Here is a 24928-nt window from a genome sequence, read left to right as displayed (position 1 = left end):
CTCTCCACTGCTAGTGCCACCACCTGCTGTCTGCGATTGCTAAGTGACGTTGACGTCGAACATTAATGTGGGTGGACGTGTAACAGGGCTTTTGGACTATTGAACACAAGGACTGAAATGTCGTACAACTACATCCTGCCTTGACATCAGTCAAATAACTCCTACTTCTGTCTGTCAGTAACCTGCAATGTCTTCTGCACATCTGACTACACCAGGATAGACACATCGATGGTTAAATTGAAATAATCTTGGCGTCCTTTGTAACTTTATGAACAGTGGTTAACAAGAACGAAGGAACCAAATCAATGGAGGCAACTAAACGCACCACAAAAGGACAGCCGTTTCATATGAACAGAATGAGTGACTGAAACTTCCTGAGATATTAAAACTGTGTCCCTAACCGAGACTCGAACTCCGGACCCTTGCCTTTCGCGGCCAAGTGCTCTACCGACCTTTACTTTTTAAAAAAAATCAGGAACCGCTGCAGGATCAGGACGGCGGATGGCGCAAGGGTCGACACCCGAGACCTGGGCATCCCGCCGCCATGCCCAAGCAACGCGTTCTGCGATCGAAGGATCAGAGAGAGGATGTAGCGGGATTGTCTATGTTGTTTCATTTATTTATTTATTTATTCAATTTTTACAATGTTTAAATTTCTTTTTTTTTAATCTTTATTTATTTTCTATTGTATTTATGGATTTAATTTTGTTTCATAAAAAAAATATCCTACAGCTGCCGTAGCAGAGGGTCCGAGTCGTCTTCTCGCCTGTTGGGAGGGGTTCCCCCCTATTCCGTCCGTAGAGGATCAATATGCTCTAGGATCCTTCTTCATTTTCAGCGTTTCATACCTGGAACGCCCCAGTGAGCAGGAGGATCCGCAATTATTGAACCTACACAATTTTCGAAACGGGTTCTGTACTTCGGGTGGCCGCTGAAAGCTGCATGTGTCGTCGTCAGTAGGGACCAAAAGTCTAGTGTGCCTTTGTGGGCATTGCAAAATATGTAGTAAAGGGCCATGTCTTTTAGTCAGTTAACGGCGTTCGTCCTGGTCGATGGAAAGTATACGCCGTCGGGGCGCAATATGTCATCAGGGGAGATAGACTCCGGCAATCACTGCAGTAGTAATGCCAGCATGAGGTGCGTCAGTAGCCAGCACACGCTGGTCGCGGCGCAAGTCAGACGGTATGCATCCGAGTCAACGACTGAGCATGTCGGACACAAGGGCTCGTCAATCAGATGAATGGAATGTAGCCTCTGACGATTAGCGAAGTTCTGATTCACAACCACGTACCACAATGAACGCACCGTCGTAGGTAGAAAAGGCCTCTGTACCGCTCGCCAGACAGTGTTACAGGCAATTTAAGGATGTCTGTGTGCGACCGTATTGATAAGTTGCTGCTGTTGATAGAGTCTTTCCTGCTGGGCACCCGTGTCGTCGGAAGGTCTGACCCTAAGTAGCAGAGGTATTAAAGAAGTGGACGAGTGCCGGTGAATTGTGTCCTACAGAAACCGGGGGATGCAGAGAGTGTGGTGCCACTTCAGTTATCAGGGTGGCCGTCAGAGTGGCGTGGGCGGAGATCCACGTGCGACGCATAGTGTTGAGATAAAGTGATCGCACACGGTTATAGACATGAATGAAACCGATACCTCCCGCCCGCTACGGTAGTGTCAGGGTGGCGTATCGGACTTTAAAAGCAAGGCCGGCGATCACGAAATGTCCATATGCTGCTTGAAATCTGTCGGCCATCATAACCGGCAAGGACATGTGCAAAACAGTTCAGTTTGGAGACTTGACATAACGTGTTCTGAGCCATGCGACGCAATTTGGTGTCTCGTATCAGAGCATGTGTCTGGTGTAGGAGCCGGCGGTACGTAGCCGCTGCCGTGCGGCGAACATTACTATAGAACTGCACTGCTGCCGACTGAGCTACCGAAGTACGTCGCACGACCACTCCTCACAGATTTACCTCAGGCACAAAGTACCTCATGTCCTACCTTCGGAACTTCACAAGCGTTCTCCTGCGAACCTTACAGGCGAACTTCCAGGAGTGATAGTTCTGCGAGGTTTGTAGGAGAACGCTTGTGAAGCTTGGAAGGTAGAAGACGGGGTACTGGTGGAAGTAAAGCTGTGAGGTGAGGTCGTGAGTCGTGCTCAGGTTGCTCAGTCGGCAGAGCACTTGACCAGAAAAGATAAAGGTCGCGAGTTGTAGCCTCGGTCCGGCATACAGTGTTAATCTGGTAGGAAGTTTCTCATCACCATCCGCATCGTTGCTGTGTGAAAATTTCAGTCTGAAAAAGTTTGATTATTTTAAAAGAATGAGGTAAAAAGCTCACCATCAAAAGAAGGTAGTATTCCTTCATATTAGATTATCCTTCACTGTTCGGCACCGGCACCTGAGTGGTCAGCGCGACAGAATGTCAATCCTAAGGGCCCGGTTTCGATTCCCGGCTGGGTCGTAGATTTTGTTCTCTCAGGTACTGGGTGCTGTGTTGTCCTAATCATCATCATTTCATCCCCATCGCCACGCAAGTCGCCGAAGTGGCGTCAAATCGAAAGACTTGCACCCGGCGAACGGTCTACCCCATGGAAGGCCCTAGTAACACGACATTTACATTTATTTATTTATCTTTCACTTTGTCCACAGGATGACTATACAACCTGCCAAGATTGGACAGAACAACTTCGCTTTATATGTACACTTCTGTTAAATATTTATGTTCAAATGGTTCAAAATGGTTCAAATGGCTGTGAGCACTATGGGACTTAACATCTTAGGTCATCAGTCCCCTAGAACTTAGAACTACTTAAACCTAACTAACCTAAGGACATCACACACATCCATGCCCGAAGCAGGATTCGAACCTGCGACCGTAGCAGTCCCGTGGTTCCGGACTGCAGCGCCTAGAACCGCACGGCCACCACGGTCGGCTAAATATTTATGTATCGCCATGTAACCTGACGATGAGGTTTGTACCTCGGAACACATTACTTTATTAAAAAATTAAATTAATTGTACAGATAATTTTGTGACTGGCAGCGGTCCCTGAAAAACTTTCCGCATTTCCCAAACAGTCACGATGGATCAACTGTCAATACGGCCTTAAACTGTCATGTAGATGCTTGTCCAGTGAAGCTCCGGAAGCTAGCGAGACCACTGACCTTGCTGTAGCCGCAGCCGATGTCTATGTGCACGTGGCCGAAGCCGACCACGCGGCAGCCGCAGCGGATGCGCTGGTCCAGCCCGCCCACGACCGCGGCTACGGAGGTCACGCACAGGGCGGCCACGGCGATCGCCGCAGCGGTGCGGAGTGTCATGACCTCAGCTGCTCGCCACCAGTCACAAAGAGGCCACCGCCCAGCCTCCTAGCCGACCAACAGCGCCTCCAAGCCACGTGCACGTCTTTGGCGTGAACTCACTGTACAGCAATACATACTTGGCATAAACAAAAGTCTTGAAGGGTTGTAGGAAATGTAGTGATTATTGTGTAGTCCATCTCGTTTTGGACAACAGGCTCTGCTGATACCATTTCGTAAACACACTCATAGTCATAAGTGTAGCTGTGCCTACGTGGCACCAGTCTAAACTTCTGAAACTTAGCTGGCACATTTGTCACGAATGTTTTGAGGCTTATTACTAAGTTAAGCTCATCTGACGTCACTCATATTAAAAGAGCACACCACTCGCTTTGGAGCGCTTAGAAAGTGTACAACCGATAGCAGACCCGCCACCGGTGACGCAAAACACAGCAGTGAAGTATGTGCCAGTCGGTTGCGCTAAATCAGCAGAGTAAGATTCGTCGACGCGCAGACGTGACACAGTAATTGCGGAAATGAGCTGTCGCGTTTGGATACGCTCAATACCACACTGGAAGCTCGATTTGGGGCATCGAGCCGGCCGCTGTGGCCGAGCGGTTCTAGGCGCTTCAGTCCGGTACCGCGCTGCTGCTACGGTCGCAGGTTCGAATCTTGCCTCGGGCATGGATGTGTGTGATGTCCTTAGGTTAGTTAGGTTTAGGTAGTTCTAAGTTCTAGGGGACTGATAACCTCAGATGTTAAGTCCCATAGTGCTCAGAGCCGCTTGAACCATTGGGGCATCGACCCGGACTGTTCAACGCGCCTACAAGGAATGGCCTACCACTTGCTGCCGTGCAATGTAGCATTAGAACAGCGATCGTAAAAAGACCCTGGTTGACTGGAGCCGGAAATGAGTGTCACGCCTCGTCATGATAACTGGTTTTAAACACTTCAGCACCTGCTGCTACCAGTGAATGCAGGCAGCCCCAGTCAGTTTCCGATGGAAAATTGCAAAGGGAACTGCACGCATTGGATATTCGGATTCAGGTACCTCACAGTATGTATTACTCACTGTGAAACAAAGAGTTACATGTCTTTAGTGGGCCACACAATATAGATACTGAACAATAACTGACTGCGTATTATGCAAGGCATACAGGCAACCGACGGTCCACTGAGACGCTTAACCTGCAGCGTGCTGTAGATCATGTGCTGTTATCATTCAGTAATTGTCGCTTCCTTCCCCTCTCACAGATATGTAAGAGGGGTGTCCAGATCAGTCGTGAAATGGAAACCGCACTGAAAAACCGATGAAACTCTGCACAGATCTGCTGCCAGTGTCTCTGTTACGCTCATCGATAACGTCACGTTGCATTTTGCAGTTTCGAGTGCACAGTAGGCGCGTAAAGATGTCTAGGAAATAGTATCTCCCTCTAACTATAGGTGCCCGTCGAGAGATTTCGCCTGGTTTCATGCAACCTCACGTAATGTAACTGTCATACATTTCCTTCTTCATGACAATACTCGGCCACACACTGCAGGGACAATAAAGATGCTCCTGCGGTGTTTTCAATGGGAAGTATTCGATCACCCATCACAAACCCGGACGCGACTCCCTCTAATCACAACAACCGCTGTCTATGAGGACAGAATTTTAACAAAGAGTTGCGGACCAGCTTAGAGAGTTGGCGGAAAACACAGGAGGCTTCCTTCTGTGACGAGGGTACTGGAAAGTTGGTTCAACGGTAAGACAAATGTCTGAATCGGAGCAGCGACTATGCAGAGAAATGGCTGGAAGGTGTAGCTAATTGTTGCAGATTAAAAATTTCTGATTTTCATTGTGGTTTCCATTTCTCGTATGATCGGAACTTATTTTCTGAACAATCCTTATAATTTCTTACTTCCAAATGTTTTCTCATGTGCTGTGGCCGTGACAGCGTCGGACTTCTAGTTTTAGTGTCTAAGATAGCCGTTCGAATAGGCCTATATTGGCACAAGTAGTAGTTTAGCTTGATCTGGTTATATTTTTCAATATGTAAGGAAATTGAGCCAGACTTCCTATTTTGAGGAGACACTAATCTGTAGTACCAAATTATCACTGAAAAATTGTTAAGATAGGAAAAAATATCGAGAAGATAGAAAAGTTGACTTAGTCCAGCCGACAGCATGTTATTAAACGTACCGTTAGGACGACCACTAACTAACTGACTACCAAGCACGCCTAAGAAACAAACAAAATCGTCCGAATGTCGAACGAACTCGGGAGAAAGCTATGCTGAGGGAGAATGGAAGTTGCTAACAAGCCTTGAGAGTCCTGGGGATACGTTGTAATTATGGGCATAGTCAGTAGTGCGTATCAGAGTATCAAAGCACGTAACTGCACGTAGCGCCGACCCCAGGCGTGCGTGGTCTCGACTCTGCCGTCTGTTGATGCCATGTCTCGCGATTCGACGGAATTTACGGGAATTCTCGACTCTACAAGTCAGAATACTTTGTAGTGGACGTCTGAGTATCCAGATAGTGTAGTGACAGACTTCTGCGCCAATCTACACGTTTACACGAAACGAGTGAGTGAACTCCGCGAGTGATCCTAGCGAGAAAGTTGAAAGGGTACAGTACCGCCCGACATTGAAAATAGGTATAACATACTTCATTATTTTTGTCAGAACAACACATTTTTTTGTAAAATAACTCAATTTCAATTAATACAGCGAAGCCGGATACCAGTGTGGGAAAGAATGACAATTTATTTATTTAATTGATCACATGTGCACTCCCACAAAATAAATCCCTACATCCAGTTTGGTGAGATCTGTGAAATGAATGAATGTATGGTCGTCTGCTAACCGCAGATAGTGAATGTGAATATATGATCATCTCTGAGACGATCCTTTGGTGGGACCAAAGAGATGAAGTTTACCTGAGCTTTGAGAGCCTGAAATGTGGCTGACCAATACGGTAGCAAGGTGCTCCCCCACTTCAGCAGAGGTGCGAGAGGACCTGAAGAGCGGCCATGTTTCAGCACTCTGCCGCTGGATCTTTTGTTGTTAAGACCTGTTTTAGGTGTGCTCCGTAATCTTCGGAAGTGACCAACGGTCACAATGAAACGACGTGTAGCAATAAGTTGAAATACTTCCGTGTGCTTAAGTTAAGCTGAATTACTAGCGTGTGTACAATAAGTTGAAATATTTAAGAAATAGCGTGTGTACCATAAGTTGAAATATTTAAGAAATGGCGTGTGCAGGACTTGAAATTAGAGACGAGTACTTCCATGTGGTGAGTACTGTGTGAGTCTCAATCTGTGTATGAGACAAAGGATAAAGAGAAGTACTCGTCCATGGTATCAGTTGAGGACTCGCGTGTGTGATGAATATGTTCTTAATATTACTTTGCGTGATATGATTCCGTGTGACGCTAGATTCAAACTCAGAGAGAAGCAAGGTGAGTCGGCCGTCTATCCAGCAATGCCACTTGGCTTGCATTGCACAGGAAGACGTGCATATATCTCCAGAGTTCATACTAGGAAAGTAGAATTACAAAGTGGGGCAGTGTTGTGTGAAACTGGGATAAATACTAATTGAAGTGGGAAAGCTGAAAGTGATAGTGTTGTGACTATTTATTGTATTGTATTCCATGTTGTAGTGTGGTGTATGTCATGTAATTTGGGTATGTGTGGTTCGCATGGGGAGTAACATGGTAGTTTCAAAAGATTAGTGGGTTATGCTTGTTCCTTCTGTACCGCTCGATCTGGAGGAAAGTTTCGTGATAATGATTGTGAGAGTCGAAGTGTGAGATATAATAAAAGATCCACCATCCTAGCCAGAAAGTGCACTGTAGCGTTAAATAATTACGAGACCATAAGGTAGAGAATCACCAATGTAAAGCCATGCCCACTGGGCGGAATTTCTCATGTGTTATTGTTGTAGGTTATAGAATTTGTATGTTTAGGTTATAGAATTTATCGGAATAAATAAGATAGTGAAAAGAAAAAGATTGGTGGACTTTTCCTTCGAATTGTATGTTGTCATGATGTCCTGAATTTATAATGTGTGCGCCATTCATATTCAGTGCGGTGTCCACGTGTTCATAAAAGCCGTTAAATAAAAGAAAAAAGAAAGTGTGGTATTGCCAGTGCGTAGTGAACAGTCAGAGTTCTGTAAATTACTGATAGTCAGATGTGCGTTTCCGTTGCGCATTATTCATACAGGAGGATAATTTGTAACTTTATTGTGAGTACTAGAGTTCATGTTACTCGACAGATAAGAATGAATCCACTCGCTTGGCAGACCACTCATCTTGCAGGCCTGACTGCTTGATGCCACAGTATGAGCAAGGCATGTGGGTGCCTCTCAAAGTAAACGAATGCAGTCCCTCCAGAAGTTTCATAACTAGCATGGTGTGCCTCCACGACTAAAAACATAGTTCACATACCAGCTTAACAGGATGGCTGCATCCCCTAACCTTGTTACGTTATTAAGGCGGTAGTGAGAACTTTTTTAACTCCAAGGTTCCCCTATTCACGTGGCACCAATGCGAAGGTAAACATCTCCATCTGCGACCGTGTAGCCCATGCATAAATTTTGTACATAAATGGCTTTTCCTAACGGCCACTGTCATACTGGGATTTTAAGTGAAAGTGATTTCCTGATGTAGGAAGATGGGACAGTCCATTTTGTCTTAATGGTTCAATGTGTGAAACAATACATGAAATTTTTTTTCCGCTTGTAAGACTTCCTTGTGTAAACAACTGGTACTAAAAGTTAACTGTGACAAATTTTGTGAAATTTTAAACTCTTTAGTGTCCTGTAGTAGATCACAGAAAAATTATAAATCTACTTCTGTGTTCTGAATGTAGTCGTATACTTCATATCCGGAGTCTCCCAGAAATGTGGCGACAAACTTCGAGGTGTCTTGAGCAACAAATCGACAATAGGAAGTCGTGTCCACAAAAGTCATTCAACGACGCTACAGTGCGTCGAAGTAAAAGGCTCCTGCACGTGGCAGTAGGCCAGCCTTCTGCAGCAAACCTGTCTCTGTATGCTAGTAGATTGGGACAGAATGTCTCACAGTGTTGTTTGTTATTTAGTGATTGTGCAACAGAGAATCATATTCGTAGAACACAGGACCTCTCTACCCAGCAGCTAGCTCCATAGGTGATCGTGGCAACCAGTCATGACCACTGAATAACAAACAACATTGCGAGACGTTCAGCCTAAGGATCTTCAAAAAGTCAAGTTTGCTGTCGAAGGGGTAGCCTAGCGGCAGGCGCCAGTACCTATAGTTTCGACGCTATGTTGCGTTGTTGGAAGAAGTTTCTGGACACTGATTCCATTCATAGATTTGTTCCTCAAGACACCTTCTACAAACCCCCAAAAGCTTGTTGCAAATATGACAGTAAATCATGTACAGTCTAAGCATTGTTTTAATCTAGAAGTAGACTGCACAACAAAATTAGAGGATCACTTTTTTCGAAACCCAATAATCGTCTCCCAATGTGGCGTAGAAGTTTAAAATTTGGCTCAAAGTTGTGAACAACTTTTCTCTGTAGTGCTGAACAAGCGCGGGATCCCAAGACGTCACCCTCGAGCTCAGCGACGCTTCAGTTTCCAACAACTTGCAAAGTAAAGGCCAGAAATCGCTAGTTTATGCGGGGTGTAACATGGCTTAGTTATATCACATTGGCACCAGATTTCACCACGATTCTGCCCATCGGCGCTGTGGAAGTATCACACGATGGAAAGGTCATCTCACACCTTTCTTATCCACATTTCACCCATTCTTTTCACTCCTCTACGATGGAGATCAGAACCCCCAACGTTAAAGTCACTCGGCTTTCTTACGGGTGGCCGAGGAAACCTTTACAGACACACCGGCACTCAGTAGTGACACAAGAGGGCCTCATTGGGTGGAATAAATTGTGTCAGTGAAACCACTTCTTCCCTTGGGGCGTTTATTGCCACGCATTTCGCGGTCAAAACAACAGTTCTCAATGCAGTGACCAACAGGACGACGTACTCAACAACATTTGTCTCTGCTGACATCACCCAGACGATTTAACCCTTCTCTATGGACATCGTTGGGCTGCAACCCCACTGAACGTGATCGCACACCTCTGGAGTGTGGCGCGACCGCAATTTTTGCTCTGGTATACAGGGTGGAACCGCAAGGGTTCGACGAAATTTGAACGTGGTTCGAAGCAGCAAAATGTGTTTATGCCTTTTCAGCCATCATTTTCCAGCCATACTATGACGTGATCACGGGGGAGGGGAGCGAGAAGGGTGCGACATTAAGACACCCGTGAATTAGAGTCGGCAACAACCTTGCTTCCATCCGTGCACTTTTTTAGAACAGTTTAAAAATCTACCTGAACAGAGACCGCTAGTCACTGATTACTAGACACCAGTGGGACGGACAACAGTTTCGATACCCCTGAGCTGCGAAATCTATGGAGTGAATAAAAACAATTCCTGTCACGCTGCTGCCTAGTAATCTCTCTACAGCTACATTTTAAAAGTGCTCAATATAGATGTGCACGTGGCACCAAGGCTGTTGCCGAACTGGGCGGTCTCAGGGTATCCTTTTCAGTTTTATTCACCCATGTATGAATGTCGGGCTTGCCTGTGATTGCACCACAGGCGAGTGTAAAACAGGAGGGCTGAAGAAACATATACACCTTTTGCCGCTTTGGACAACTTTTCGAATTTCGTAGAGTGGTTTTGAACTATGCCTAGTGGTTCCACCCTGCATACCAGAGCAAAAACTGCTGTCACGCTTCACTTAAAAGGGGTGCGTTGACGTTCAATATGGTTGCAGTCCCAAGATGTCCTTACAAAAGGGCTGAAACGACCGAGGGGTGTCAGCAATGTCAAAGGTTGTGTAGGACGAAATTCTTCTGTGTGAACTCTCGTTTTCGACTCTGAAATGTGTGAGAATCAACGCCTCGCGGGAAGGGATGTTTCCATAGACGCCTTGAGGTCTTTTCGTGTAGATTCTGGGGGGTGGTATGTTTCAAGTGTTTTCGTTTACCACCAAGAAGAAGATCGCGTGATTTCAAAGCTGGGTGTCGCTATACTGACCTCTATCGCAGGGGTGTCAAACGAAGACCTGAAATTTTGGTAAGAAGATGTGTGACGACCAACCATCGTTTGACGCTTCCACAGTGGCATTGGGCAGAACTGTGATGAAATTTGCTGACAATGTGACATCATGAACGCACGTTACACCTCACATGAACTTCTGAGCTCTGATTTTTCCTCTTACTTGTTGACACCTTGCTGTCTGAATCGTCGCCCAGCTCGAGGGTGACGTTGCAGGGCGCCGCGCTTTTGCACCATTACAGAAGAAGGCTACAGGCACCTTGAGCCAAATTTAACACTTCTGCGTCGCAATGGGAGGCAAATACGGGGTTTCGAAAAAGTACCATTTAACTGTGTTGCCCATTGTAGCAAAGAAGAAATGATACGACAATTTTTAGCACCAAAGTTCCTTCGTCCAGCCTCTTGCAATGATGTAGCCTGTGGTGTCAGAAAATTCTGTTTCTAGTAGAATTTTTCTCCTTGCTCCCGACTTTATGTTCTACGAGGGTAATCCCAAAAGTAAGGTCTCCTATTTTTTATAAGCACATAGACCTGCTTGTTTCTACAATGGTTTACATCAGTTTACAGCTTGAACATTTAGCTATTTTTCGACATAATCATCATTTCTGTCGATGCATTTTTGTAGACGCTGAAGCAGTTTTTGTATGCCCATGTCATATCAGCTCGCTGCCATGCTGTTCAGAAAGTTATGAACGTCTTCTTTCATTTCGCAGTCGGAGCTGAATCACTGGGACCACAATTAACGCTGACAGGTACTGCGAGACTCTGAAAAATCTCAAACGGGCAATTCAGAACCGGAGAAGAGGAATGTTGAGCAAGGGCGTACACATTCTCCATGACAACGCTCGCCCACACATCGCTCGGCAAACCGTTGCTCTCTTGCAGCAGTTTCAGTGGAACATAATCACCCACGCTCCCTATAGTCCTGACTTGGCGCCCAGTGACTATGACTTGCTCCCTAGGTTAAAAGAACATTTGACCGGAAAGCGATTCAGCTCTGACGACGAGGTGAAAGAAGAGGTTCATAACTTTCTGAACAGCATGCCCGCGAGCTGGTATGACATGGGCGCACAAAAACTGCCACAGCGTCTAAAAAATACATCGACATAAATGGTGATTATGTCGAAGAATAGCTAAATGTCGAAGCAGTAAACTGATGTAAACCATTGTAGAAATAAACAGGTCTATGTACTTATAAACATAGGAGACCTTACTCTTAGGATTACCCTCGTATGATGTTTTGCTGCCTCAGTAAAAATGTCACCATCTTCGACAAGCCATAGACCACAGGAACGTTTTGCTAAAATATCCAAAATATAAATACGAGAAATTTGTTCAAATTATGATAAGATTCAAGATTGAAGTATAATGGAAAAGCTTGACGTACCATAAACACAACACTGCCGTTATAATCTGTAGGCTATGATATTCATTTCAACACACAACACTTTGAGAATCGATGGAATTACAGGAATTGTTTCTGTTACTCAGAACATCGCAGTCTAGTATGCGTTCTTGTAGTTCAATACGCCCTGTCATTACATTAAATCCATTTCTTTCGTTTCAAAAGCAAAACGACGACATATTCGATATAACCCTATTAAACATCGTAGTCCAAGGCTATACAAAGTGAAAATTAGTACAAACTGGTATTTTTCCACCGCTAGTACCTCTCAACATCCCTCTCACATCTCTTTACAGTTGCGAGTGCGTCTCGCGGCATGTATACTACAAATAATATTCTTAATATACACTTTAAAATTTACTTTGCTCTTAATTACGGTGGGACATCCAATGTTAGCAAATAAATTATAATTTAGTAACACGTGTCAAAATAAAACACACCGGGTAGAAAATTAGCTACCCTCAGAAGACATCACACTAATACAGCATACCACCACCTATAATCGTCATGGTAGTCTCATTTCCACGTGGTGATTCCATACGTTTCTACATGTATGTCAGGTCAATCTGAAGCCAGTCACTGCTAATTAGTTTACGCAGAGTAGTCGGGCAGATATTGATTGCTACACTTCACTCGCTGTTCCATATAGTTCCAGACATTATCTATACGATTCCATCGGATCGTTTAGCTGGCTAGCAGAGGTCTGATAGGGTGCTTGAGTGTTCGTCAAACCAAGAACGACTGTTGTCACCTTGGAAGATGGGAGTAACCACAGAGTACTCAACATGAAGACGTAGAGGAATGGAAAACATATATTCTCGGCAACCTGAGTGAGTGCGCCCACCTCGTGAAACGAAACACACTCCAAAAGCTTCGCAGGGATAACTTTGGTCGGAACTGCACCCTACACCCTGCAGACTATAGACTTCCCCTGGGAGCCTCACGCTCTCTTTAGCAAGATCAAGCCAATCATCATATCCAATCCATACTAAGAAAGGACCTTTTATAAATTCAGTTAAATTCAGATCACAGATTCTCATGAATTTACAAATCGATTAATGGTATTCACTGGTCGATTACATATTAATCTGTCATTATAGAATTATTCCAAAATTGGGAAAAATGAGATCTCACTCTATAATCGGTTATGTTAGATAATTGCGCATTTATTTATAGAAACGCCTTCTTAATGAACACAGTGGCCTCATTTATAATCACATTCCTAATGTTCGTTTGTTTAACTACAGCTTGTCAAAATTGATGGAGTGTCTACTACAAGCAGCTCTGAGTTTTCAGGTGTAAGGGAAAGGAAAGAAGACAGAGGAATAGTAATGAGTATAAGTCTAATGTTATAAAACATGCACAGTAAAGGTATTGGAATACACAATGTATTCTAGAAAAGATGTAAGCATCAGGAAACTCTGAGAGTCTTACAGGTTCGTATTGTACCCTAATTTCTGTTAATTAAGAAAGTGTGGATTTATTTTTCATATGATCACACTAAAGTTTGTTCTTATTTTGTCTTAGGTTCCGTGAACACTGCTTTAAAGGAATATTGGAGGAGGAATCAATTAATATGTTCTTAAAATTGTACAATTGCAACACAAAAAATGAACAAAACATCTTTTAGAAGAGTCTTATTAAACCTAAAAGTGTAGTTCGACGACGAATACCAGGAGGCGATGAGCCTCTTCCTAGAAAATGTTTAGGTTGTGTGCCCCGCTAGTGAAACAGGGAAATTGCAGAATGTGAAACTTCTTTCCTATCTCCTTCTCTTTTAAAGTTTGTGACAGATTTTGCTCTGATAAAACTTGCAGTAACAGAACTGTGAAGGAATATTGTGAACTTATAGCGCACGCTGCAAAAAGCTGTCACTTTACTGTGAACTTGGTGAATATGATGATAACTATGATTTTTCGAAATGATGGCCAAAATACTATGTGAAAGGATGGCTGTCTCTTGCGGGACGTGGCAGAGGTGTTCCGCACATTATAAAATATAGTTTTAGCCAACAGCTTTAATGTATTTTGATTACTTATCTCCAAGTCATCAGATTACACTATCTCCTTACATTGGAGGACTTTTGATATGCGACTCCCTGCAACTCAAGGTCATTTCTCGTTAAAGAGGGCATATCATGGCCAAGTCCCTATCAATGTGTTGCAAATTAATGATGTACGTGACCTAAACAGATACATCCGTGAAGAATATAAATCCTTCTGTGATGTAATAATCCGTTGGCTAGTGAGTGAGAAAGGAATTTTTTTTCAAATGACCAATTTTACGTAGAAGATACATATGGGCTAAGGTTAATGTATTCTCTGACATCTGCCTTACTCTCAACTTATATTTGGTACTATAAAAACTATTCAAGTTATTACACGTACAACACACATATTTTTGACTCCTGCAAAACGATGATTTAGGAATAAGCTCCCATCTAAAATGACTGATTCATAAGCATTAAGCAACTACATAAACTTAATTTGCAAATCTCTTCCACGAAACCAGTTATGTGCCAAGTTTCGAAGCTGCCAACGTACTGTGGAAGGACTGAATTATCAGACAGTGATGTCGGAACCACTATGTGATTATCACAAATTACTTTACTTTGATTCCTAAATGACGGTGGGCGTTAGGACACGCCATTTATGTTCAAAATTTGTGCGTGGTCCACACGGTCGCAGACAAAGATGTTTATCTCCATATCTTCACATAGGCTCCAAGTGAAGAAAAAACTGAATGCAACTAAATCAAGAACTGATCTTCGTCGGATCAATGACGGCACCATAATGAGTTGGACAAAGAACCCTCTGGGACTATTCTTGTTAAAGATGGCCATCCTCCTCAACTGATCGATCTATGTGGTATTCATTATAGCGACATCGACGGCCTCAGAGAACTTCAAACGCACGTAATTAGTCTCCAGTACTTCAATATTCCACATCTTTGGACGCTGATTGTTCTTGTTGATTCTCTTAAACTTCAACGTTACTGAATTGTGATTTGAGTCTATATCTGTCCTGAGCAAGCTTTACAACACATTATCTGATTTCTGGACCTCTGTCTCAGCGTGCTGTAATCCAGCTGGTATCTTCAAATGTGTTCAGCCCTCTGCAAGTATACCTCCGTCTCTTGCGATGTTTGAGCAGCGTATCTGATATTGCTAGATGAAATTTACTGCAGCCGTGCCACGAATGATACTGTTTAGCGATTAACGGTGTCCTACATGAAGCCTTTGCCAGATTACAGTTGTTATCAAACTTCTCTGGCATTCGGTAGGACGACTGTTCAAATCCGCCTCCAGCCATGCAGATTTAGGTTTCCGTGATTTCCCTAACTCGCCTAGGCAAATCCGGGATGATTCCTTTGAAAGGGTATGGCTGCTTTCCTTCCCCATCCTCGACACAATACGAGCTCTAATGACCTCGATGTCGACGGGAAGTTAAACCCAATCTTCCTTTTTTCCCGACCGAGCGGTGCTCGGAAGCTGTGGCCAAAAACAAAGCTACGGTTGCTCGTGGTCGCAACTACTCGGAGAGCGACTCGCTGGGCCAGAGCCCAGTTACAAAACGGAGATGTCTCATACAGCCATGGGTATAATTTAGAATCTTACACTTGCAGATCTAGCATGCATAAAGGAGTAGTTGCCATTTATAGAAAACAAGGTTATAAGTACAAAACTGTAGAAGTAAGCAAATTTTGTGTCGATCGGCACTTTGAAGTTTGTGCATGTGAACTAAAGCTAGATAGTGTAGTTTTGATATTAGCAACAGTGTACAGGTCCCCGTTAGGAGATTGAGAGCTATTCATAAAAAAGTTTGACTCCCTATTATGCTGTCTGTCAGACAAAAAGAAGTCACTAATCTGTGGTGATTTCAATGTAAACATTCTAAGCAATTTTGATTGGAAAAGTGAACTAGAAGTGTTATTTAAGACATATAACTTAGAATCAGTGACCAATTTCCCTACACGTATAGCTCAAGAGTGTAGCACTGTAATAATAACGTATTTGTGCTGCAAGAGGATGTAAAACTAACACATGCTTTCCCTGTGATAAATGGATTATCAGATCATCACGCACAGCTGATTAGCTTACAAAACTGAGCAGGATGTATAGTGCAGAACCACTGAGTAAAAGTGTAAGGCTGAAAGTTTAAGAAACGTTAATTGGGGAGATGTATATAATGAGCCAACTGCCAATGATAAATGTAACATATTTCATGATAAAAGTATATCCCTTTCTGAACACTGTTGCCCCCAAAAAATTACTAAATGTAACACCAAACAGCTTTCAAGGAAACTTTGGATCACTGCAGGGAAAATGTATTTAACATCCATTTCTTGTTGTTGTTGTGGTCTTCAGTCCTGAGACTCGTTTGATGCAACTCTCCATGCTGCTCTATACTTTGCAAGCTTCTTCATCTCCCAGTACCTACTGCAGCCTACATCCTTCTGAATCTGCTTAGTGTATTCATCTCTAGGTCTCCCTCTACAATTTTTACCCTCCACGCAGCCCTCTAATATTAAATTGGTGATCCCTTCATGCCTCAGAACATGTCCTACTAACCGATCCCTTCTTCTAGTCAAGTTTTGCCACAAACTCTTCTTCTCCCCAATTCTATTCAATACCTCCTCATTAGTTATGTGATCTACCCATCTAATCTTCAGCATTCTTCCGTAGCACCACATTTCGAAAGCTTCTATTCTCTTCTTGTCCAAACTATTTATCGTCCATGTTTCACTTCCATACAAGAATACACTCCACACAAATCTTTCAGAAACGAATTCCTGACTCTTAAATCTATACTCGATGTTAACAAATCTCTTTTCTTCAGAAACACTTTCTTTGCCATTGTCAGTATACATTTTATATCCTCACTACTTGGACCATAATCATTTATTTTGCTCCCCAACTAGCAAAACTCCTTTATTACTTTAAGTGTCTCATTTCCTAATCTAATTCCCTCAGCATCACCAGATTTAATTCGACTACATTCCGTTATCCTCGTTTTGCTTTTGTTGTTGTTCATCATAAACCCTTCTTTCAAGACACTAACCATTCCGTTCAACTGCTCTTCCAGGTCCTTTGCTGTCTCTGACACAATTACAATGTCATCGGCGAACCTCATATTTTTTATTTCTTCTCCATGGTTCTTAATACATACTCCGAATTTTTCTTTTGTTTCCTTTACTGCTTGCTCAATATACAGATTGAATGACATTGGGGAGAGGCTACAACCCTGTCTCACTCCCTTCCCAACCACTGCTTCCCTTTCTTGCTCCTCGACTCTTATAACTGCAATCTGGTTTCTGTACAAATTGTAAACTAGTCTTTCGCTCCCCGTATTCTATCCCTGCCACCTTCAGAATTTGAAAGAGACTATTCCAGTCACCAGATGGTAGAGTTTTGTCAGGACTGGCTCTCCCAAGGCTATGAGTAGGTCTAATGGAATGTTGTCTACTCCCGGCGCCTTGTTTCGACTTAGGTCTTTCAGTGCTCTGTCAAACTCTTCACGCAGTATCATATCTCCCATTTCATCTTCATCTACATCCTCTTCCATTTCCATAATATTGCCCTCAATTACATTGCTCCTTCCACCTTTCTGCTTTCTCTTCTTTGCTTAGAACTGGGTTTCCATCTGAGCTCTTAATATTCATACAAGTGGTTCTCTTTTCTCCAAAGGTCTCTTTAATTTTCCTGTAGGCAGTATCTATCTTATCCCTAGTGAGATAAGCCTCTACATCCTTACATTTGTCCTCTAGCCATGCATGCTTAACCATTTTGCACTTCCTGTCGATCTCATTTTTGAGACGTTTCTGTTCATTTTTGCCTGCTTCACTTACTGCATTTTTATATTTTCTTCTTTCATCTGTTAATTTCAATATTTCTTCTGTCACCCAAGGATTTCTACTAGCCCTCGTCTTTTTACTTACTTGATCCTCTGCTGCCTTCACTACTTCATCCCTCAAAGCTACCCATTCATCTTCTACTGTATTTCTTTCCCCAATTCCTGTCAATTGTTCCCTTACGCTCTCTCTGAAACTCTGTACAGCCTCTGGTTTAGACAGTTTATCCAGGTCCCATCTCCTTAAATTCCCACCTTTTTGCAGTTTCTTCAATATTAATCTACAGTTCATAACCAATAGATTGTGGTCAGGGTCCACATTGCCCCTGGAAATATCTTACATTTATAACCTGGTTCCTAAATCTCTTTCTTACCATTATATAATATATCTAAAACCTGTCAGTATCTCCAGGCTTCTTCTATGTATACAATCTTCTTTTATGATTCTTGAACCAAGTGTTATCTATGATTAAGTTATGCTCTGTGCAAAATTCTACCAGGCGGGTTCCTCTTTCATTCCTTACTTCCTTTCCATATTCACCTACTACGTTTCCTTCTCTTCCTTTTCCTACCATTGAAATCCAGTCACCCTTGACTATTAAATTTTCATCTCCCTTCACTATCTGAATAATTTCTTTTATGTCAGCATACATTTCTTAAACTTCTTCGTCATCTGCAGAGCTGGTTGGCATATAAACTTGTACTACTGTAGTAGGCGTGGGATTCATGTCTATCTTGGCCACAATAATGCGTTCACTATGCTGTTTGTAGTAGCTTACCCGCACTCCTATTTTTTTATTCATTATTAAACCTACTCCTGCATTACCCCTATTTGATTTTGTATTTATAACCCTGTATCCACCTGACCAAAAGTCTTGTTCCTCTTGCCACCGAACTTCGCTAATTCCCACTTTATCTAACTTTAACCTATCCATTTCCCTTTTTAAATTTTCTAACCTACCTGCCCAATTAAGGGATCTGACATTCCATGCTCCGATTCGTAGAACGCCAGTTTTCTTTGTCCTGCTAACGACGTCGTCCTGAGTAGTCCCCCCCGGAGATCTGAATGGGGGACTATTTTACCTCCAGAATATTTTACCCAAGAGGACGCCATCATCATTTAACCATACAGTAAAGCTGCATGCCCTCGGGAAAAATTACGGCTGTAGTTTCCCCTTGTTTTCAGCCATTTGCAGTACCAGCACAGCAAGGCCGTTTTGGTTATTGTTACAAGGCCACATCAGTCAATCATCCAGACTGTTGCCCCTGCAGCTACTGAAAAGGCTGCTGCCCCTCTTCAGGAATCACACGTTTGTCTGGCCTCACAACAGATACCCCTCTGTTGTGGTTGCACCTATGGTACGGCTATCTCTATCGCTGAGGCGCGCAAGCCTCCCCACCAATGACGAGGTCTATGGTTCATGGGGGGGGACCATTTCTTAAGTGGAGGTTAAAAATTGGTAAGAATAGTTCAAAATAAAAAGCTAAGCAGTAAATGGAAAGGTCAGTTTTGAGAAACCCTAGTCAGATTAACTTTCATCTAACAACCTCTTGTGAAATAAGAAAAATCATTAAATCTTCAAAAAAATAAATGTTCTGTTGGAGTAGATGACATCTCTAATAAGATATTAAAACAATGTGGACCTGTTATAGCTGAGGTTCTGAGTCACATCTGTTATACCACTAACTCAAGGTATTTTCCCAGGCAGGTTAAAATATGTCATTGTAAAGCCTCTCTACAAAAAAGGGGACACCACATATGTCAATAATTACCAGCCAGTATCTTTGCTCACAGCATTTTAAAACATTATCGAGAAAGTAATGTACTCAAGAGTGGTTAGCCATCTCAACAGTAATGGGATACTTTGTAAATCACAGTTTGGATTTCAAAAACACTGTTCCACTTAGACAGCGATATACAAATTTACTTGCCACGTAATAGAGTCTTTAAATAGTAAAAAGTCACTAATAAAATTTTCTATGTGTTATCCAAAGCGTTTGATTGTGTGAACCATGTTATTATGTTACAGAAATTACAATTCTATTGCATGAATGGAACACAATATGAGTGGTTGAAGTCGTACCTACAGAACAGGAAGCAAAAAGTTTCTTTGTATGGTTTAAGAGATTTAAGGAAGTTTCAGACTTCGCCTAAGTGGGGTGAAATTACATGAGGTGTTCCATAGGGTTCGAGCATGCGTCCCCTTCTGTTCTTGATATATGTGAATGAGCTCCCTTCTCATCTGAAGCAAGAAGCTAAACTGACACACTTTGCTGATGATACAGGCATCATTATTAACCCAGTAAAAGAAACTCCAATAGAAGATGATACAAATAATGTCTTTGGAAATGTTATTGATTGGTTTTCTGTGAATGGGCTTGCTATGAACTTTGAAAAAACGTAGTACATCCAATTTTCTACTGCAAGGAGCACAGTTCCTTCAACAAATACAACACATCAACAGAAGTCAGTAGCCAGGGTAGAGCAAATTAAGTTTTTGGATGTACATATTGATGAGAATCTTAATTGGAAGATTCATATTTTGGATCTCCTAAAGTGAATAGATTCAGCGACTTTGGCAATCAGAATAATTGCTGAAACTTCCTGGCAGATTAAAACTGTGTGCCCGACCGAGAGTCGAACTCGGGACCTTTGCCTTTCGCGGGCAGGTGCTCTACCATCTGAGTTACCGAAGCACAACTCACGCCCGGTACTCACAGCTTTACTTCAGCCAGTACCTCGTCTCCTACCTTCTGTAAAGTTTGGAAGGTAGGCGACGAGGTACTGGCAGAAGTAAAGCTGTGAGTACCGGGCGTGAGTCGTGCTTCGGTAGCTCAGATGGTAGAGCACCTGCCCGCGAAAGGCGAAGGTCCCGAGTTCGAGTCTCGGTTGGGCACACAGTTTTAATCTGCCAGGAAGTTTCATATCAGCGCACACTCCGCTGCAGAGTGAAAATCTCATTCTAGAATAATTGCTAATTTTTAGGATATAGAAATTAGCACGCTAACATATTTTGCATACTTTCACTCTCTGATGTCATACAGAATAATACTCGTAGTTTGAGGTAACTCAACACTCAGGCAAAAGGTATTCACTGCTCAAAAGGAAGTAGTTAGAATAATGTGTGGGGCTCATAGTCGTATATCTTGTAGGCATATCTTTACAAGGTTAGGAATAACATGGACCAGTTTAAAGGCAACTGTGACATTCATGATTATAATACCAGATGAAAGAAAGACTTACACTACCCTCTACTTAACCTAACTTTGGCAAAGAAAGGGGTGAAATATGCTGCTGTGAAGCTTACCAAATGAAATAAAATGTCTAACAGACAGCTGTAACAGTTTAAAAAATAAACTGAAATCATATTTCCTTGACAGTTCCTTCTATACCACAGATGAATTCTTGAATAGAAATAAATAAATCTATAGGTATAATACATGCATTTTGTGCCATTTAGGGGAATGGAGTAGGTAATAAAAATTTTAAGCTTTAAAAAAACCTTCATACATTCGTCCATTTTTTATGAACTCGACACGTTCCACATCATAACGTTTACCGTGGGATTGATCAATGAAACACGTAACTAACTAACTAACTTGCCTCTGGAATTGCGAGGTGAGGAGAAAAAGTACTGTTAATATCCTATGTTACGATCACTCACTAAAAACAGCATGTTTATTACCGTTTTGTAAGCCTTGTGAACACAGGAAAAATAATTTAGTTTTGCTGAAACACGTGTAAAAATTTTTGATGAACTATGAAATAAACTTGGAGTCATCATTACGACTTTGCCAAGTAAACGAAGAGAAAATAAAATTTACTTTAAGGTTAGTTTTGTTGAAGCGAAGTCTCATTAACAACGCCATTATTAACGTCACATTATATAACATTTGTAAGTGCATTCATCAGAACACGTATTGTTGCAGTAACTTTATTGACAATATTTCCATTATCAGTTTCTACTGGTGGGAAAGAGCCAATATACTACTTTCCCAAAAACGAAACTATCTATGTGGGGCAGCCTCGGCGGCAGTATACTGCACGAGTTGGAGGTAACGGATCGACTTGAGAATGCTGTAGTATTGAATATCGGCGCAATTATCGGATGACTGAAATTTTTGTGTGTAATATCAGCAGAAAGTAGAAGTGTTGCGGAAATTCTGATGCAATTCTTTAACAACGTTTAGAAAGACTTAGTATGTGGTGTCGCGTCGTTTTCTTGGAATCGTTGACTACAAATAAAAAATTAAAATTTTCTACCCTGTGAGCACTGTCGCACTTACTTGCTCCCTGCATTGAGCGGATACTTCAAACACAGCTCCTAGTTGTCGACCTACATTATCGGAAAGTTTTGTACCATGAAGCACTAGTTAGACAGTTATAAAACGCTGTAGAGATATTCATCACATATTAAATGATTGAAGATTTTTCCATTCCAAAGGATGCCCATAAACAACGTCAGTATGAGATATAGCCCACTCCGATGGATACGAAAAAGTTATTGTATTCACCAAATTACGCAATAAGTAACTGAGAACCGTCAGAGTTGCAATATTAGTTTCCTTTGTTACTTGATGCATAGTTTCGAGCCTAAGCGTATTATCGAATCGTATAATAAACTCTGCAATTACATACATTACGACAGCAATATGAATGTTCACTGCACTTAAACACATCTTTAGTACAGGGCTGACCTACATACACCTCAGCAACTGTGTCATTCATGATTTAAACAGAAAACCACTCCAACAGTTTTTATGATTATGAGAATTTATTCTCATTGTCAAATGCGAATAACTACATAAGTACATTTTGCGAAATTTGCATGTGTATTCTTCTGTTTCTCTTACATAATAGCCGTCGTTTTGAGGTTATACTGTAATCGTAAAATAGGACCTAATGAATGTTGAGATTTTTTCCATGCTAATACTAATATTTTTGTCTGTCTATTTACAGGTACTGTGTCTCCTCCATTACGCAGAAACCCACAAAAAACAGACATACAGAATTTGAGAAATTGTCATTGACAAACTAAATAGCGAATAAGTTAATTTTTTCAATTGTTTCTCCTGTATGTAACGACTACAGCAAATTCCGTAGATTTGTTCACTTTTTCATATACTGTACTCAGTATTTGCAACGAAATACAGGACAAAGCAAAATGTATAATTTAAAAGCCAGTGATAGGCGGTAACAGTTAGTCAAAATTAATAAATGAGAACTTTACGTAAATATTGTAATTCACAGAAAATTTAATATCTCTGCCTGCATCCGAACTCTCTGCGAAGCCATCTTTGTAGCATATTTCTGATTTCAATAACAACTATGGTAAGTGATGGTTTGAGCGTGGATTTCTGAGTAATGGAGCTGGACAGAACCTGTAAGTGGACTTGCGAGAATATTATTTCTAACGTTTGCACGTAAGAAATATCTCAAGATATATATTGTCCGATTTTCCGATTGCAGTATAACCTGGAAAGGAATTCAGTCCAAAGAGGCAGAACATCATACACGTAAACATCACAGAGAATGCTTTCGTACAAAAACATTAGCTTTTGAAAATGAGAATAAACTCTCGAAACGCGTCGCAATAAGCATAAAAAAATACCTACCTGTCACACTATGAGCTTTTATCACTCAAATCATAAAAAAGAGAGAGTTTCATTTGGAAACACGTATGGATTGTATAGATTATAGGAAATGGTTTCAACAAGGTCATCCGATCTATTTTATGGAGTATTTTAGAAAGACGAGGGTATCAAAGCACTCAATGCAAGTTATTAAAAGCTTACGTCAAGAAAAATAAATCATAATATTTAAGGGCAGAGGAATGACTGGAACAGTAGCAATAACTTATCGCCCACACATTATAATATCTATATTGACGATAGTGCTAGTCAACGGAAAATCGCGATGTTCAAAAACCAAACATTTTTATAATAGAGTGAGGACGATATTCAAAAGGTAATACGTTGCTTAGACCAGATATGCAAGGGCTACAGTTTTAATATTTCGCACAGAAAGCCAAATACTAAGGGATTTTATAGGAAAAAGCTGTATATTCTAAAATAGTGCTAAATGATCATGTTTTGGAACAAGTTTCCCATTTTAGCTTCTAAGTTTGGGACGTAAGCTTCCAACTTGAAAATGAATTAAATTAAATAAGTATGTATATATGTGGTACAATATAAACACCTCTAACCAACAAGGGGCGGACAGAAAAAAAATATAAAGAAATGGCTACATCGGTCTTCACCTATTGCTCAGAGTTGTGGACAATAACAAAGAAATATTAAATGTTTATACACACTACTGAAATGTACATAGGACACACGAAAGGTTTCAGTCTGAGGGATCGGATAAGAAATGAAGACATCAGAGTTGAACCAAGAATTTATTTAATTCACGTATAAATAAAACAAAAAACCAGTAAAATGGCTAGAACATACCGATAGAATACATCAAAGAGAACACCAAAACAAATATTTAACTGCAAACCGCAAGGAAAACATCCTGGAAGAGCAAAGAAAAGGTAGTTAAACTGAGATCTGAACAGGGCGACAGTTATAATCATTGATATGAAGAAGTGGAAGAAATGACAACAATTGTTTCCCTAAAATGAATCATAGAATAACTTGATGGAATTGCTAATTTGCTGTAGTTAGGATAAAGTAGTCAGCGCTTCGAGATCACTGAAATATTAAGGCAACTATTTTAAAAACAAATGAAAAGGTTGAGCTTTCTCGAGGTTTCATGTAAGCAATACAAAGGACGGTTTCATATACTTCGTCGAAAAGTATAACGATAATCCTAACAGTTCTTCCGTGGTGTCCGGGAAATTTCGTTATGGAAATACGTACGTACCTTCTGAATAGCCGTTCAGACCTGTCCGTGCCGCACAGGCGCTGCAGCCGAGCAGCGACTGTAGGCACCGCTCGTATACACTCGCTCCGCGTACAGCGTCTCCCAACTTCAGGCACTCTGCTCCACCTGCGGTCAAGGTTCCACGAATTCACCAGCGCAAACACTTCGCGCCTTAATACGCTTGCCATTTACCTGTGCCACGAAGCACGTAATGGTCGTGACCTTCGTCTCGCACGTCCCTGACTTGCGTCATGGAGTTAACCGAAATTGAGCTTAGACTTAACGCGTCTGGACACTGCCATAATCAAAATTACAACAGGCAGCTCTCTCGAGTGTGAATGCAAGTACGCCATGATTTCTTCCGAGATTTTGGGGTAACGGTATTCAGTGTCGCTACGACTGCCCTGTGTTCAC

At 41.8% G+C, this 24928-nt stretch overlaps 1 protein-coding gene across 1 annotated transcript in view; it reads right to left on the bottom strand.

The window, feature by feature from the left end:
* LOC126455931 (uncharacterized) overlaps positions 1 to 24557 on the bottom strand; it is a 73651-nt gene extending 49094 nt beyond the window's left edge. Inside the window, exons 1-2 of the mRNA XM_050091690.1 lie at positions 24515 to 24557; positions 3161 to 3417 (exon numbers count right to left, since the gene is read on the bottom strand). Of these exons, the coding sequence (XP_049947647.1) occupies positions 3161 to 3316 (156 nt within the window). The 5' untranslated portion in view covers positions 3317 to 3417; positions 24515 to 24557. The remainder of the gene's footprint in view (positions 1 to 3160; positions 3418 to 24514) is intronic.
* Between the last annotated feature and the right edge of the window lie 371 nt (positions 24558 to 24928).

The sequence above is a fragment of the Schistocerca serialis genome, chromosome 2 (assembly GCF_023864345.2).
Source record: "Schistocerca serialis cubense isolate TAMUIC-IGC-003099 chromosome 2, iqSchSeri2.2, whole genome shotgun sequence".
Classification (NCBI taxonomy): Eukaryota; Metazoa; Arthropoda; class Insecta; order Orthoptera; family Acrididae; genus Schistocerca; species Schistocerca serialis.
This window is presented reverse-complemented; position numbering and strand designations above follow the sequence as displayed.